This window comes from Colias eurytheme, chromosome 6 (genome assembly GCF_061535395.1).
Source record: "Colias eurytheme isolate Ceu_HAF_F1 chromosome 6, ilColEury1 Martin Lab GWU primary, whole genome shotgun sequence".
Classification (NCBI taxonomy): Eukaryota; Metazoa; Arthropoda; class Insecta; order Lepidoptera; family Pieridae; genus Colias; species Colias eurytheme.
Window position 1 is genome coordinate 9,133,365 of NC_142985.1, and position 15,090 is coordinate 9,148,454.

Consider the following 15,090-nt stretch of genomic DNA (forward strand, 5'->3'; position numbering starts at 1 on the left):
AAGAGGAAATCTTTGTTTGTTTGTTTGATTGTAATGAATAGGCTCATAAACTACTGGACCGATTTTAAAAATTCTTTAACCATTCGAAAGCTACATTATCCACGAGTAATATAGGCTATAATATATCATCATGCTAAGACCAACAGGAGCGGAGTAATGCGGGTGAAACCGCGCGGCACAGCTAGTTCGTTATAAAATTGGAGTGGAAAACCTAAATGTCAGATAAGTAGAAGTCAGTAATCTACACTAATATTATAAAGAGGAAAACTTTGTTTGTTTGATTGTAATGAATAGGCTCATAAATTACTGGACCGATTTTAAAAATTCTTTCACCATTCGAAAGCTACTTATCCACGAGTAATATAGGCTATATTATATCATCAAGCTAAGATCAACAGGAGCGGAGTAATGCGGGTGAAACCGCGCGGCACAGCTAGTCACTTAAACAGCGGAATCTAGGATATTATGATTTACGATTTCAAAACCATTTGTAACAATAGGTAAGCTTGGATATATTGTCAGAGATATTAAATGAATTACTTCTTGTTATGTATTACCAAAATTAATCTACAGCGCTATGAAAAATATGAGGAGAAAATTTGATTTTAGCGACTTTAATTGAATCCAGAGACAGGTTGTTAAAAACTTTTGATATTGGAATTAATCATCAAGTAAATTGTCCCACATTGAGGTCACGGTCTTTTACTATGAGACTACCTGATCAAACTATGTTGGCCACGATATATTATCTACTACAACTGAAGTTAACTATGAAAACCAAATTCTTGAATGAGATGACCCACTTAATAAGTTAATAGTTATTTATCTACCTATCGTTAACACGTTGGCCTAATGTGCATATTTAGGTAACGTACAGTTTTGTCGATTCAAAAATCCAAAATTTCATTGTACTGATCGTGGTAATAATAATTATGAAATTTTTCATATACAAAGAGATTAAAGAAATCAAATTCTGCATGAGATATTTAACCCAACAGCATCTCTACAGGGGTGGTGGTATAATTAAAATGCAAATGTATTCGTTTCGAGCCAAAAAAATGGTTTCGTAAAATTTGAGTTAAATCTCTACAGACTCTTTAACGTGCGTAATTTTTGTGACCTGGTTATTTTATATTTCTTCGTTTCTTTGATTAAAGACTAATAGGTTTTTTAAACGAACTTTCCATGACGTAAATATAAGGGGATTGCAGCATCAAGAAAAGAAGGTAGGAACCTTGTAGTTATATATGTGTAGGTAGTTATTTTAGATGGATTTGCCCTGGTTATACTGAATCTAAAGACTGAGAGATAATACAACCATCATAAGATCTGAAAAGATAATACCTAATTAAACTCATGAATATGTACATGATATTAAGCAATAGTAATGTCTGTACAACAGGTTTCTATTAGGTATCGCAAAAGCAATTAAACGCACTTGTGTCAATCAATATGCGTGTTCTAATAGAAATGTATTTGAATAAGCATCGTGTGGAAAGGTTAATTAAAGAAACTCATTAGGTTTGTAACCTCGTATAAGTATACAGTATTATTACATATAAATTACTTCATGAACATACTGTTAATTTTGTTATTTCTGACATCATTTAAAGATTAAAAAATGTCTCGTACCTGCTTCATAGCAGGTACGAGTAGATAATGCGATTTTTATTATAGGTATATGCATATATTTTAGAAATTCTTATTTAGAATGGGATAAATAACGTTAAAATATTTAAATAATCACGTGTAACGATATCATTTCGTTAAATTGTATTTCCTTATACGTATGTAAACAAGATCGTGACAATAATATTTACTTGTGTATTTTTATTGATGCAAGGTAAAAAATAATTCCATAGAATATGAATTTAATTAACGTTTTTTTTATATAATTAAAAATGTTTACAAAATAGATACAACAACACATTTAGGTAATAGGAAAATTATCGTAGTTCTAGTAAACGTTACAATATAAAAATAGATATGTATACATTATATTTCCGGGACTCTCTCTGGATATCGTCCAGGGATATAATCTGGATTATTAGGATTGTATTCCCAAATGAGATATTCAGGCTCGTTGAGATACAACGGTGGTATTTCGTCGCTGGCCTCGGTTTCTTGACCAATCAAATTTTTGTTACGCTCAAGCAGTTCATTTACCTTTTTCTGTGTCTCTTCTGAGATGTCTAAAGAAAAAAAAACATTTTATAATAGGTTTAAGTTGTATAAAGTAAATTTCGTTTTATATAATCCGTTTCGTATCGCTCTGTCCTATTTGTTCAACACTACGTTACGTGTTAGATATTTCTCCATAATTGCAACATATTTTTTGATAAAATTCATTCGTTTTCCGGGAATTATTTTAAATTTTGTTTTAATATCAACTATTCTTCCAGATCAGTTTTCTAACGGAAAGCGTTGCATAGTTTTGCACCCGCTTTACGATCATTATCCGTTTTATTGTTTCAAATGCGTAATGTAGAGGCAAAAGAAAGCGTCAGATAATGAACTCTACTATAGAGTTGCAAAGCTTTTTGCATAAAAATTACAGTCACCCTTGATTGGATTTTGAAAACCCAAACGTGACGGTTAAAAACACAACAGTTAAAATAATATTCTCGATAAATAAATATGACATCGTTTTTATTTTATTTTGTTGAAACAACTTCCTAGTATAACGTTGATATCATGTTGTGTATAATATCAGAATATACGATTACGCGCAAACAATATTTTGTTACACAATTGAGTACTTACGGGTCCTTCGCAAATCGACTCTTAGCACCTTCCTATTTTGCTCAAGAGCGCGTATCAGCGTTGCCTCAGCTTCACCAGACAGATTGTTCGCAGCCATATCTAATCGTGTTAGACCACGATTAAGGCTTAGCAGACCAGCCATCTAGATAACAAATACAATAGACTGTTTTATCTACGCTAATCTTTATTATTATCTGCTACTATAAAATTTAAATAATTGACATACATAGTACATAAAAATATTGTGAAGCTATTGTCGAGCGGAGAAATTGATTTCCCGAACATTGTCCGTAAAGCTATTTCTAAACGAAAAGAACTTGAAATAAAATTAGACGTCAAGCCACGTTGTAGATCACCCAATCCACAACTCAGATTGACGGCGCTTTCAATTTTGCTAAAGACCTGGCTAAAGATAACCAACGGTCCACATTTGTTACTGTTGTTTTCAACAAATTACAACTTCGTTCATTTGGGTCACTACTACATACGTCACATATGTATTATATTATTCTATGTCTGTCACTGTTTTGATAAAATAATATAAATGAGAAATAATATAAAGATACAATAATAATTTATATTTAACTAATCTTTCAGCAGATTGCTTTTTCGTCAAGGACGATAAACGTATATCGTAGATAGTAATTAAATTGTAATTATATCAGCAATTGGTAAAATATGTAATTATTCGAGAAACCAATCGATAAATCGTTACGTGACTTTTATCACAAATGTATTATAAAAACCACGAGATAATCAGAGATAATCATGTAGAGCATTCTAGAGTAGAGTTTCCTGCAATTAAAATGTTTATATGATAAGCTATTGATGTAATAATGCAAGTATTTCGATAAAAATAAGCGTCATATATGCTACATATAGGCAGTGCTTGCATAGTTCCCTGAACGTATATTGCTATAAACGTATGACATGCTCTCAAAGTCTAGATTATGAATCCATTTGTGAATATTTTTTTCTATTTTAAAGTAAACATTTACACAGAAACACCATTATACAAATGACTTCAATTATGACTAGCTAGCCTTCACCACTGCTTAATAAAACAGGAAAATATGGCGACCTTCTCAGCAGAGGCGCCGTGAAATCCACACGAATTGACGATTAGCGTTTGAGGTTTTTCCTTGCATCGAACGAATGCTGCGGCGAAGATCGTCGCACATTCCAGCGACATTGGATTTAAACTAAAGTCTGGAAAATATAGAAAGCATCATACCAGAATTAGTTACAGTTACGTAACATTAAAATCTATATAATATCATTTGGTGTCTATAATTTTAAAGGCCTTGAAAATTATAAACAGAAAGGCTCTATCGAGCCTCTTGGTCTGGTTAATTACTTATTAGGTACACATTTGACTTGCTCACATTTTTGTTTATCATAATGCGTTTTTTATCATTACCTAATAGTTCTATTGGAGCCGCAGGATTCATTTGTAGAGCATAAGCAATTCCCTGAACACCGACTGCTTTGAACCTGTTGTTTGCGATTCTTACTCTTTTCACGTTCTTGTGCATATAAATGAAACCCCCCAGAGCTTTCATCCCATAATCTCCAATTTTACAATGATTGAAATCTAGTTCTTCTATGCTATCTTTCTTCACAAGATGTTGCAAAATAAGTTTAACTTTTGAACAATCTAAATTGCTGCGGTTGATTCTAAATATTTTAAGATGTTGTAAGTACTCCAAACCTCGACACATGGACTCACAGTCGCTTAAAGAGAACTCAAAATATCTTGTCAAGTAACCATCTTCTACATTATTGATTCCAAAAACTAAAGATATGTCTTGAAGGTTAAATAATTTCATAAGAACGGGTTCGAGAGGAATGTGATCGTACACTTTTGGAACGCTGAAAATACATGTATCTTCTATTGAGTTCTCTGAAGGTATTGGTGGATTCGGTTGTCTGACCATTTGTAATTGATTCAATCTTAATTCATAGATGTATGGGCTCACCTACAATATACACTTATTAAATTTCACATAGAAATACCTAGGTATACGATAAAACGAATTATATGAAATAACTTGCCAAAGAAGCCAGTTCAACCGCATCTTCTTCGATAAATACATCTGGGTTCACATTTTCCAGGTAATCTTGCAAGCAAGCTGATAAAAATTTACCTTTCCAAAAAGTGACACCTATTTCTTTGCGAGATGGAAATTTCGCAGAGAAGGATCTTTTCCAATATTGTTCATCCTTAAAGTAATGGTTTTTTTATTTAGCTACAGATATAGAAATGTTTAGGATATATAGGTACACAAACTGTAAGCAATTAATTACCTTAATATGAATAACGCTATATTTCAAAGGTATAGTAGCAGGATAGAGGTCCATGAGAATATCGACATCCTTTTGTAATATTTTTTTGAGTGGGTTAATTCTATGGAAAATTCTGGATAGTTCTAGAGCAGCATAATATGTGAGAGGTGCTGGGCTAAAGTTGTCGTCCCATTCGAAATCTTCAGCTATAATTTTACGCCCAGCTTCACCTGCTGAAGCTTTCATAAAAGGTGCAGTTGTATAGGCCTCGCGCGCATTCAGCGATACTACATATGGTATCTTCATAATTTATTTTTAAAGATGTTTTTCTAGTTATCAGTAACTGTTTCAAGAGTAGTTGTGGTTCTTGTGGTCTTTTATAGCGTTATGACATTATATAGGTAATTGTCATTTTACGACATGCGTACAATTAAAACTCATTTAATTGTATATTATCTAATGAGATTTAATGTAAAACTCATACTGGTTAGAAACCACTATTTTTAATTGCAGCTTATTTTTTGGTAAACATAAATCATTGGAGCTTTCTTCAATATTTTTATTTACTTGTAAAACATGAAAGTACCAGTTTAAGAAGTATGAATCAATTAAAATACATTTGAGTATTTTCAGTTTCGTATTTAATTAATGTTATTGATACAATATATGCACCATGTTGTATTACTGGTCATAGTACAGATTACTAAATAGTTGCTAGAGTCAATAGTGCGACTTGTTGATGGGGTACAAAGTCCAATGTTAGTAAACAGAAGTTCGTGCGTTTCCGCGCAACTTCGGGCTCTATCGTATCAAAACAAAGCTGGCTGACTCGCTTTGCTGCTCGTAGTTGTACTTTGTGGCAACTGTTTAGCATCAAGCGTGGACCGTCACAACCTTTGTCACAACATAGCACAATTTCTTTATCAGATAGTACGCTCGTGAATATTGCAATATTTAATTTAAATTTTAATAGAAAGTCTTTAGTGTGTAGTTTAAAGATAGCGTCATGGATTCCGCTAATAAAACTAACTCCAAAACCATTAATAAGGTTATAAATAATAATAACTACAATCCTTGGAATTTATTATTCAACTCAAGGCAGAGAACGGAGAGTGAGAACAGTGTCACATCTAATTGTTCTAATACTTCAAGTGAATCAGGTAAGCGCTTCTAAATTATTGTTCTATGAAATAATATGATCAAAATATTATTTTTTTTAGTTTTAGAAAAAATTATTATTTTAATGTTCCTATGTGGATATAAAATGGAATAATATAAATCGGTATAAGTATATTATAATGTTTCACACATTTAAATTTTTATAAGTAATAATTTCTTTGCAATAAGATATTATGGGTCTACTTTTGTAATATTATGTATTTATTATACATTTTTGTATTACATTAAAAGTGTACTTAGTGCATATATAATTATGCACTTTCATTCAGAAAATACTTCATAAATTGCTATATTGATGCCATGACTCGACACGCATTCTTTGATATGCGTGTCGCTTGTCACGCATTCTCTAAAGCAGGTAGACGGGAAGAAATTTTTACATAATTTTAAACTTTAAAACTAGAATTATAAAGTTCAATTTAACATTTTAACTTGTTCAATACAATGTGACAATCTGTTTACCTATCCTTAAAATTATTTACAATCAAATTATAAATATCAAATCCTGAGTCTTTAAATTCGACGTTGGTACCTACCTATTTTAATGCAGCATTAAAATTATGTTTCAGTCGTTTATTTGTTCATCGTTAATTTACATATAATTGTAATGATAATGTTTTGTTTACTTTAGGATCACATTTCGGTCCAGTTCAAAGGCAGACCAGTAAAAATGAAGAATATTTGTGGATGATGTGAGTATATTAAAAGACAAATACTAAATAGTAACTAGTAACTAGTAATAGTAAAAATAAAAAAAAGTTTCAATATATTTATTGAATCCATTTTTTATTTCAGATGGTTTGTCTTTCGTTGATAGGAATAGATAAAATTATTTTATTATCACAATACTCGCTGCATTTAAACAGTTCATTGATAACACATTTTTTATGGCCATAGTTATGTACGTAATATTGCCATGTAAAATTTTTAATCAATAGGTCATTAACAGGAATGTTGCTTGTTCAAAATATATAATAGGTATCATGTTTATAAAATGTCAAGGCGAGTAGATCTATAGCTATATGCATGAAATACGATAACACTCTACCTTTCTAAATTATTATAATTCGTACATAGTCATGTTCTTAGTTCTTGTTTTCATGACGTTAGCATTGGCGATTTATATATGAAACAATTAGCAAGACAAAAAAAGTTTTTATAGTACCTAATAGGATATTCTTTATTTTTTTTTTCTATTTACTAAAACTGACTGATTGTTACTTAATTTTATCGCTTTATTATTATCGTTATCTAATGATTTTAAAAGATTAGGTAATCTGTTATCCTTGTAGGTATGTGCCTACGTAATTTACAAGTCGGTAACGTACCTTTTTGTATTGTTGTAAGGTTAGTAAAGCTGTCACTGAATTTCAATACGTCATTATATTATGTAAACAAAATAAATATATACTTAGGTACCTATTTATGTTATATTTCGACTCATTATTACAAGTATACTTTAAAATCCGGTATTAAAATAAATAAAAAAGAAGTAGAGAGTAGAGACCTTTGCATAAATTTGATTTTTTTTTTATTACATGTACTTACATATAAATTGAAGTTATTAAATTTATTATCTTCACGTTATCATTCGGCCTTGTAAATCCCTGCATAAATATTAAATAGTTAAATATTATATTAATTTTGTTTTATGAACTCTACATTGCTAGTCCATAGATGCTCTACTTGTGCACGAAATACGCATAACGCAACGTAATCATAGCAAAAAGTATTTTTAACAACTCTTATTCAATCTTTGGTGTAGGTACGTAAGGTATAATAAAAAATATGTTTAAACTGAAATTTAATTTCCAAATAAAATATACAGTCTCAAGTATCAATAAATTAACTAAGCACACAACTTATTTAAACTGCAATAAACGTGATTTTATAACAATTAATATGTCAAATAAACAATTTAATTTTGAAAATTTTCCATCATAATAAAAAATTGCCTACGTTTTAAAAGCATTAATTTTCATTTAACTCGAATTGTTAATTAACATTGAAAAAGCCTACATAACGCACAAACGCTACACTTCAAATGTGGCTCAAGGGGCCGATTGCAAAAGTCGAGCTTAACAGCAATAATGGTGCTGCAAGAAGGTCAACCACTAGTGCAACGTCTGTTGCAGCGTACGTCTCGCTCATATTCACCTTACACCAGCTGAGGGAGCGAGACAGACTCAACTGGTTGGCTCTCGGTGTTGCAACCTTATGTTGCGTGCGCGCCACGCTATGCTGATCCGCTTACCGCAGTACACATTTAGACCCTACTATAACTTAGTATTGTGATCAGTTGAAAGTGACAGTGATATTACGATTTGAGCACGTGTTCTGTGACCTCTGGATTTATAGGATTACCAGCGAACGTGTATGCATCGGTTAGCATTACTTTTTTGTTTATATACCAACAAAGGATCGTAAAATTGCACAATTGCGGCATAAGTGTAGCGACATTAAGAGTATATTAAACTATAATATTAAATGAATGTAAAATTTTAAATGTATTGCTTTTCTTTAAATTTTAATTGAGCATTAAAAGTGAGTGAAATGTGTAGGTATCCACTATTTACATCACGATAAATATTTTCAGTTTTTATATCGAAATACATAAACAAAGACAATGCTAACATCGTGTAGGTATGTGAAGCGGAAAATAACGTCATGTGAATTAATTAACCGTATTTCGCATGTGTTGCTTTATACATGACGTAATATTAGATATAATATTTTTTTGCAAAAAAATACCATGTTTTCCATTTAAATTATGTAGGTACACTCAAAGTTATAGGCAACTATGATAATATGATAATAACTATTAGTGTATACGAATATTCAGGAGGTTGTGTTGGTTGTAAAATTCCAAAACGTTATAGCACAAAATTTTAAGAAAACACATCAAATATAGACTTAAAAATGTGTAAATAATAAAACTCAAATCAATCAAATTATTAAATACATATTGACAATCATCCCCATAAAGATTGCAATTTGCGATAGTTGCACGACAATGCAAAGCTGATTGATGAAAAACGGTGAATTTAGTGAAAAATATACACATGAATATTAAATTCACATGTTTGTTTATGTTACAGTCAGTACTGCCTTCTCATTTGCATATATGGCGAAATATTAATTTTCCAATGTCAAAAACGTCACATTTATGGTTATTTGCTAATATTGTAAACATCGACTCTAAATAAATATGAAAACATGTAAAGGCTCTATGCTTGCTCTATCATCTTTGTAAGTTTAAGTGTAATCTCTATATGTATATCAATATTTTGATATTCACAGAACTTATTATCTTTTATCTACTGTAAATATTAACGCGAAGGCACTTACTTAATTTTACATAAAAACTTTCTTTGCTTAAAATAAAATACTTCTGCTATACTTACCATTCGTGGCCTGCGACATCGTCGGCGTAGTTCTAGGTTAAAATCTTATATTCAAATGTAAAACTTTGTCTACAAAATTTTATCTAAACCTTTTAAGTATTTTAAAGTTTGCAATATTTCACTTTTATTACATTCATAGGATTACTATATGCAGTTATAAATAGATAATAATTGAAGTAGTGGTATAGATATCGTCATGCATTGTTCGATTGTAGGATATAGTTTTTATGCCAAATACCAGGAATAGATTTCACTATTTGGCTGCAATCCATACATCACTTTTGAAATGCAATAATGTCGATAGAGTTCGTTTGTAACTCGCTCGTGGTGTACTTAAAGTTGCTTTGAATTTTCCGATAACTTTTTCGTTCAAAAGTTCTATTTCGCTTTGAGCCCTTGCTATAATATTGATAACGCAGACTTCCTATTTGACATTACAATTTTCAAAAAAATCATTTATTGATCACCATAATAATAAAATTAAATGATAAGTGTATTACCGTAATTAGAAATTGCACGCCTCATAAGCGAAGCGTTGAGGTGGGTACTACTGTCACTTCGCGCAAAACATCTGATTTTTCAAACTTAAAATGTCTTTATGTATCATACATTGCACTTGTAAGATACCTAATACATACACACACATATTAAGAAAAAACACTATTTTTAACGTTCATGATATTTTTGATGTCATTTTTGTTATTTAAACTAGTTAAAAAACAGTTTAAAAAAGTTCTATCTTGGACGTCCGTGTGTCTGTATGTGCGGATCCTTTTTCTTGTTAACACGATAGCGACCGAAATACTTTACTAATCGAGTCTTTTTTTTTCTCTTACGCTTGAGTATGCTCAGGAATAGAACCCTTTCATTTTTCAGGGTCTGATTCGATGTGGTTTAATTGTTATTAAATAAACAAAAATAATAATTAATAAATATTTATTAAAAAAAAATTATGAGGCGTGCACTTTTGGATTTTCCAAATTATTTTGTATCTACAGTCAAAGCCAACGTTATTTATATTTGGATACATAATATTATGATTGAGTATTGAGCAGAAGGTACAAATTATACATAGATATACCTATTTCAAAAATAGTTAATAGTTTTTATTAAAATAAAATAAAAGTTAATATGTATGTGCTTTAACGTGTAAATGAAGGTATTTAAATATTTGTTAACAAGTTACATTCTTATGTATTTCAGAAATAGGTACCAGTATGTATAAATATCAAACAATGTTTGCCTTTGAAGAGCTGTTGAAGCTGTTAACTGACCATTGAACTATTAGATAAGTGTTAGACATATATTATAACTAAGAAAATGATTAGTGCTAACAGTGTCAAGTAACTGATAACGTCGAGTATCGAAACGAACTGTGCCAGTTTTGTTTATAAAACAATGTTATCGTGAACTCAGCCTGCAAATCATTGAGATAATATTATATTGGTTTTATAATATTATTTTAGGGCGGTTATATCGAGAACATCGATAAATACAATTAAATTATCACCCAGGGGTCAATGAGCTTTTCTTTCAATATTTTCTTTTAAGAGCAAAATAATAAACTCCGTATCTGTCTCGAAGTTTACAAGAGAAGTTACTAAATGTAATTTCCTAAACATTATACATTTACAAATAAGAAGCTTGTTATATTAGTCACGACACGAGCGATTTCATCTCATTTCTTAATCGGTACAATAAGATCGATTCACGATTTATCTTTGTCTTATGCTGTAGGTATAATACAGTATTCTATGTATTTAAAAATATAATGAACATATAGCTAAATGGTTCTACGAGATGTCTTGTCCTACTGTAAGCGACTTATTGTTTACCGTTTCTTGAGCCGTACGGCCCGTACCTAATTAAATATCGGTCATAACTACTGCTTAGTGAAAGCGTAGCGAACTATATAGGACGAGCTTTTTAGAGAATTTGCATAATATACGTAGTAGGTACTATTATGTATATATAACTGTTTTTAAGACGGTGTAAAATAATATCAATACATAATATCGATAATATTTAACTACTTATAAATTGTTATTTAATTATTGAATGTCATATTTGAGTGTCCTTTGAAAATTAATAATAAATATTAAATCCATGTAAAACATAATTTAAATACTTTATCATGCATAAAAATAGATTGAATAATATTAACTTCAATTAAATTCATCTCGTTGGAACTTTTATATTTGAGTTGGAAATTGACAAGTAATAGATTGCGGTTAATGTGAAGTTATGCTGGTGGCAATGCTATTAATATTCTGAGAACTGTTAAATGAAGAGTATTTGTGTTACGAGTTCTGAAAACGATGTTTCAGACTATTTCAAATGCATACAAACACATTTATCATAGTGGCAAATATGTAATTTATATTCTTTTAATTAAGGAAAACAAAGTTAAATATATTTCTAAAATAAAGAAAATGTAATTCTTTAAAGAAATCTTAATATCTTAAATTGAATTGCTTCGCGCAAGAATGAAAGCTGAACATTCTTCATTGACAATAAATACGTTTTAAATGTGCTTCTTTGTTCACAAATAAATAATCGATTGTCTTTTACAGATGGCGTTCATAGTTGCACGCGGATCGGATGCTGCAAATAGTTCGTTTATAAAAAGTTCTAGATTTTACTACGCTATAGTTTAAAATGAACTTTGTGAGGACACATCGATAATAATGGAACAAATAGCGTTTCTGCCGACGTGGTTCTTGATGGCGTGGCTCGGATCATTCATACTTTTCAGCCCCTTCGCGGTATTTTTAGTGTTCTGCCTCCCGCAACTCCCCCTTCTAGTCGTAAGGAGGTTATGTTATATACCTTTTGAATACATTTGAGATGTTATTATGTAGTTATTTTGTAAATAGCCTGTAAATAGCCATAAGTTATGAGTAAATATATGATTTGTGATAATTGTATTCCTTGTTTTATTTATAACTCCTATATGTATAAAGAATATGTATCATAATATGAAGCTTTGATACAGATGCTATGCTAAACACTTTCGCTACTTATATGTAATTTAAAACCATATATTAGAAGATCGATTTAACGAAAGTCATATTTTGGCAATGATCTTTACTTTCGATAATTTGGCTTTAATTCGATATACTAATAATAACTTGTCATTGTGAACAAGATTATAATACAATTTGAATTGTATAGTTTGAATATCTAAATATATACATTATTTTTTTTTTTTATGACAGAGCAAGCAAAGGGGCAAGGTGGGCCCCACCTGATGTTAAGTGGTCACCACCGCCCATAAACGTTATATTAAATTATACGTGTAGGTGCAGTTAGGATCTTATTTCTTAGCATATTCAGATTTAACTTCATTTGTGTTGGAGTGAGGCAAATGCATTTTACTTTTTTACAGTACGGATTTCAAATACAAAAAAGTTGTTCACTTGACTTTTGTGCTAGGCTTCCCTATGTGACTGAAAAGTTTTATATTATTTATGAGTCCGAAAAAAAAAACGATGGACATCAAGGTAGCAACGCTTCTAACTAATGTACCATGAAAAGCGATGTAGTTTTAATGATAAAATTAGCTATTAAATTTCGCAAACTTGGTCCTTCAGTAAGAGTAACTTTTACACATACCGTATTGACTTCAACTAATAATGGCAAACCGAACTTCTAAAAGTTTATCCATCTACAGATGTTACCTAGTTTTCATATTTTCTCCATTCGAACTTGAGATTTTATTTTACACTCATTCAATATATCATGCGAGTAATAAAAAAATGTTATCAAAACAAAAATGATGTTACCTTTTTCATACATAGGTAGATGATAAACTTTTTGAATTTATTAAAATGAGCTTATACACTGTTAACAACTTCATCAAATCCCAGACATCAGACGTACATTTTTATGTCATTTATGAGCCTTATATTGGAAAAGTTTTAAGGGTATAAAGGGCAGCGTTATGAAAATATAAGTATCAAGAGATATTTAGGAATTGGGTATTAACTGAATTAATACCCAATTCCTATTGGTTAGGGAGCCAGGTGCAAATTTGGTTAACTATTTCCTCTCAAGAGATAATTCGTCAGACGCATGAGAGTACAGTATTATAAAGCCTCGTGAACGTCAGCTGGCGCTCGGTTGGGGGGGTGAGCGGTTGTAGCCTCCCACGCACATAGGAAAAAAAATACATTCATTCATTCATTTCCTCTCAGCTAAAAATTTGTCAAATTGTAGCTAACCCAATATCTCAACGAAAAAAAATAGTCAGCTGGTTACAACATGGTGTATTATACGTCAGCTGGTGTCTCGAACATGAAAGTTAAATTTAAAGAAAAATTTATTTTCCGTTATTTCCTCTCAAATAAAAATTTACCTGATGTTATTTACCTGGCTGTATCTTGGTGGAAAAACCGTCAGCTGATACGGGAGGCTACAACCGCTCTTCCCCCCAACCGAGCTCCAGCTGACGTTCACGAGGCTTCATAATACTAAGTATACTTTGATGCATTTTACTAATTACCGCTTGAGAGGAACTTGGTCATAAAATCTGCTGCTGGCTCCCGGACCATATATATAAATTCAAGTTTATGACCGCTATTTTAGCAATTTGAACTTGGTAGTAGGTAAGCAACATGTTCTAGAAGTAGAACATTTCAATTATCGATGACTAAAATAAATAGACAACAAACTCCGAATTGAACTATAAATTAGAAATGACGACAATCTTCAATTACATACTATTACAGCATCAATTTAAGTCTCGTGCCATTAAAGCTCAGAGTACAAACAGTTGCGTATGTGAACCAGATATATAATATGTATATAGCTTTAATGAATGGTTTGAACTGGCGTCAAAGTCTAGAATCTAGATGATTCTTCCAGCAGTATGGACGAACTATTTGTATAAGTAACTACTATACGAGTGTAGCAACTATTTTATACTATAACGACAGTATAAAGTATTTTGGAACAAATGAAAAACGTGGAATATCATCGTACAATTTTATATTTTTTTTTCTTTGTAAGAGAGATTATTATGAAACTTTCTTATCTGGTCGACAGTCATTTTAAAATTTTAAACACGTTACTACCTACATGTTAACGGGGTTGAGTGGATATGCAGCTGAAGTTATATTTTTTTCTCTGTAGTCTCCTAGTAGTCTCAGAGGCCAGTATTACTCCTGAATTCATATTGCACGCCTCATAAGCGAAGCGTTGAGGTGGGTACTACTGTCACTTCGCGCAAAACATCTGATTTTTCAAACTTAAAATGTCTTTATGTATCATACATTGCACTTGTAAGATAATACATACACACACATATTAAGAAAAAACACTATTTTTAACGTTCATGATATTTTTGATGTCATTTTTGTTATTTAAACTAGTTAAAAAACAGTTTAAAAAAGTTCTGTCTTGGACGTCCGTGTGTCTGTATGTGCGGATCCTTTTTCTTGTTAACACGATAGCGACC

The 15,090-nt window shown here is 31.0% G+C and overlaps 1 protein-coding gene and 1 long non-coding RNA gene across 2 annotated transcripts; one reads left to right on the plus strand and one right to left on the minus strand.

Annotated features, from left to right (window-relative positions):
* Window positions 1-1,944: 1,944 nt before the first annotated feature.
* On the minus strand, window positions 1,945-5,355 carry LOC149907894 (dynein regulatory complex subunit 5-like). The gene is made up of 6 exons (XM_090102375.1): window positions 5,071-5,355; window positions 4,819-4,986; window positions 4,184-4,742; window positions 3,845-3,972; window positions 2,764-2,905; window positions 1,945-2,192 (listed from the first exon to the last, which is right to left on the minus strand). The coding sequence occupies exons 1-6, from the start codon at window positions 5,353-5,355 to the stop codon at window positions 1,996-1,998; spliced, it is 1,479 nt and encodes a 492-aa protein (XP_089958501.1). The 3' UTR covers window positions 1,945-1,995.
* A 525-nt stretch (window positions 5,356-5,880) lies between these two features.
* LOC149907895 (uncharacterized) lies at window positions 5,881-12,559 on the plus strand. Its single transcript, XR_016456809.1, has 3 exons — window positions 5,881-6,209; window positions 6,860-6,920; window positions 12,206-12,559. It is a non-coding gene; the product is annotated as an uncharacterized LOC149907895 (long non-coding RNA).
* The last annotated feature ends 2,531 nt before the right edge of the window (window positions 12,560-15,090 follow it).

Bases quoted from the DNA above. Each gene is read 5' to 3' on its own strand.
- LOC149907894 (XM_090102375.1), bottom strand. From the start codon at position 5,355: ATGAAGATACCATATGTAGTATCGCTGAATGCGCGCGAGGCCTATACA. The intron at 4,743-4,818 runs GCAAGTTATTTC...TGTATATTGTAG, and splicing joins CGGTTGAACTGGCTTCTTTG to GTGAGCCCATACATCTATGA. The intron at 3,973-4,183 runs GTAATGATAAAA...TATATTTTCCAG, and splicing joins GGCTCCAATAGAACTATTAG to ACTTTAGTTTAAATCCAATG.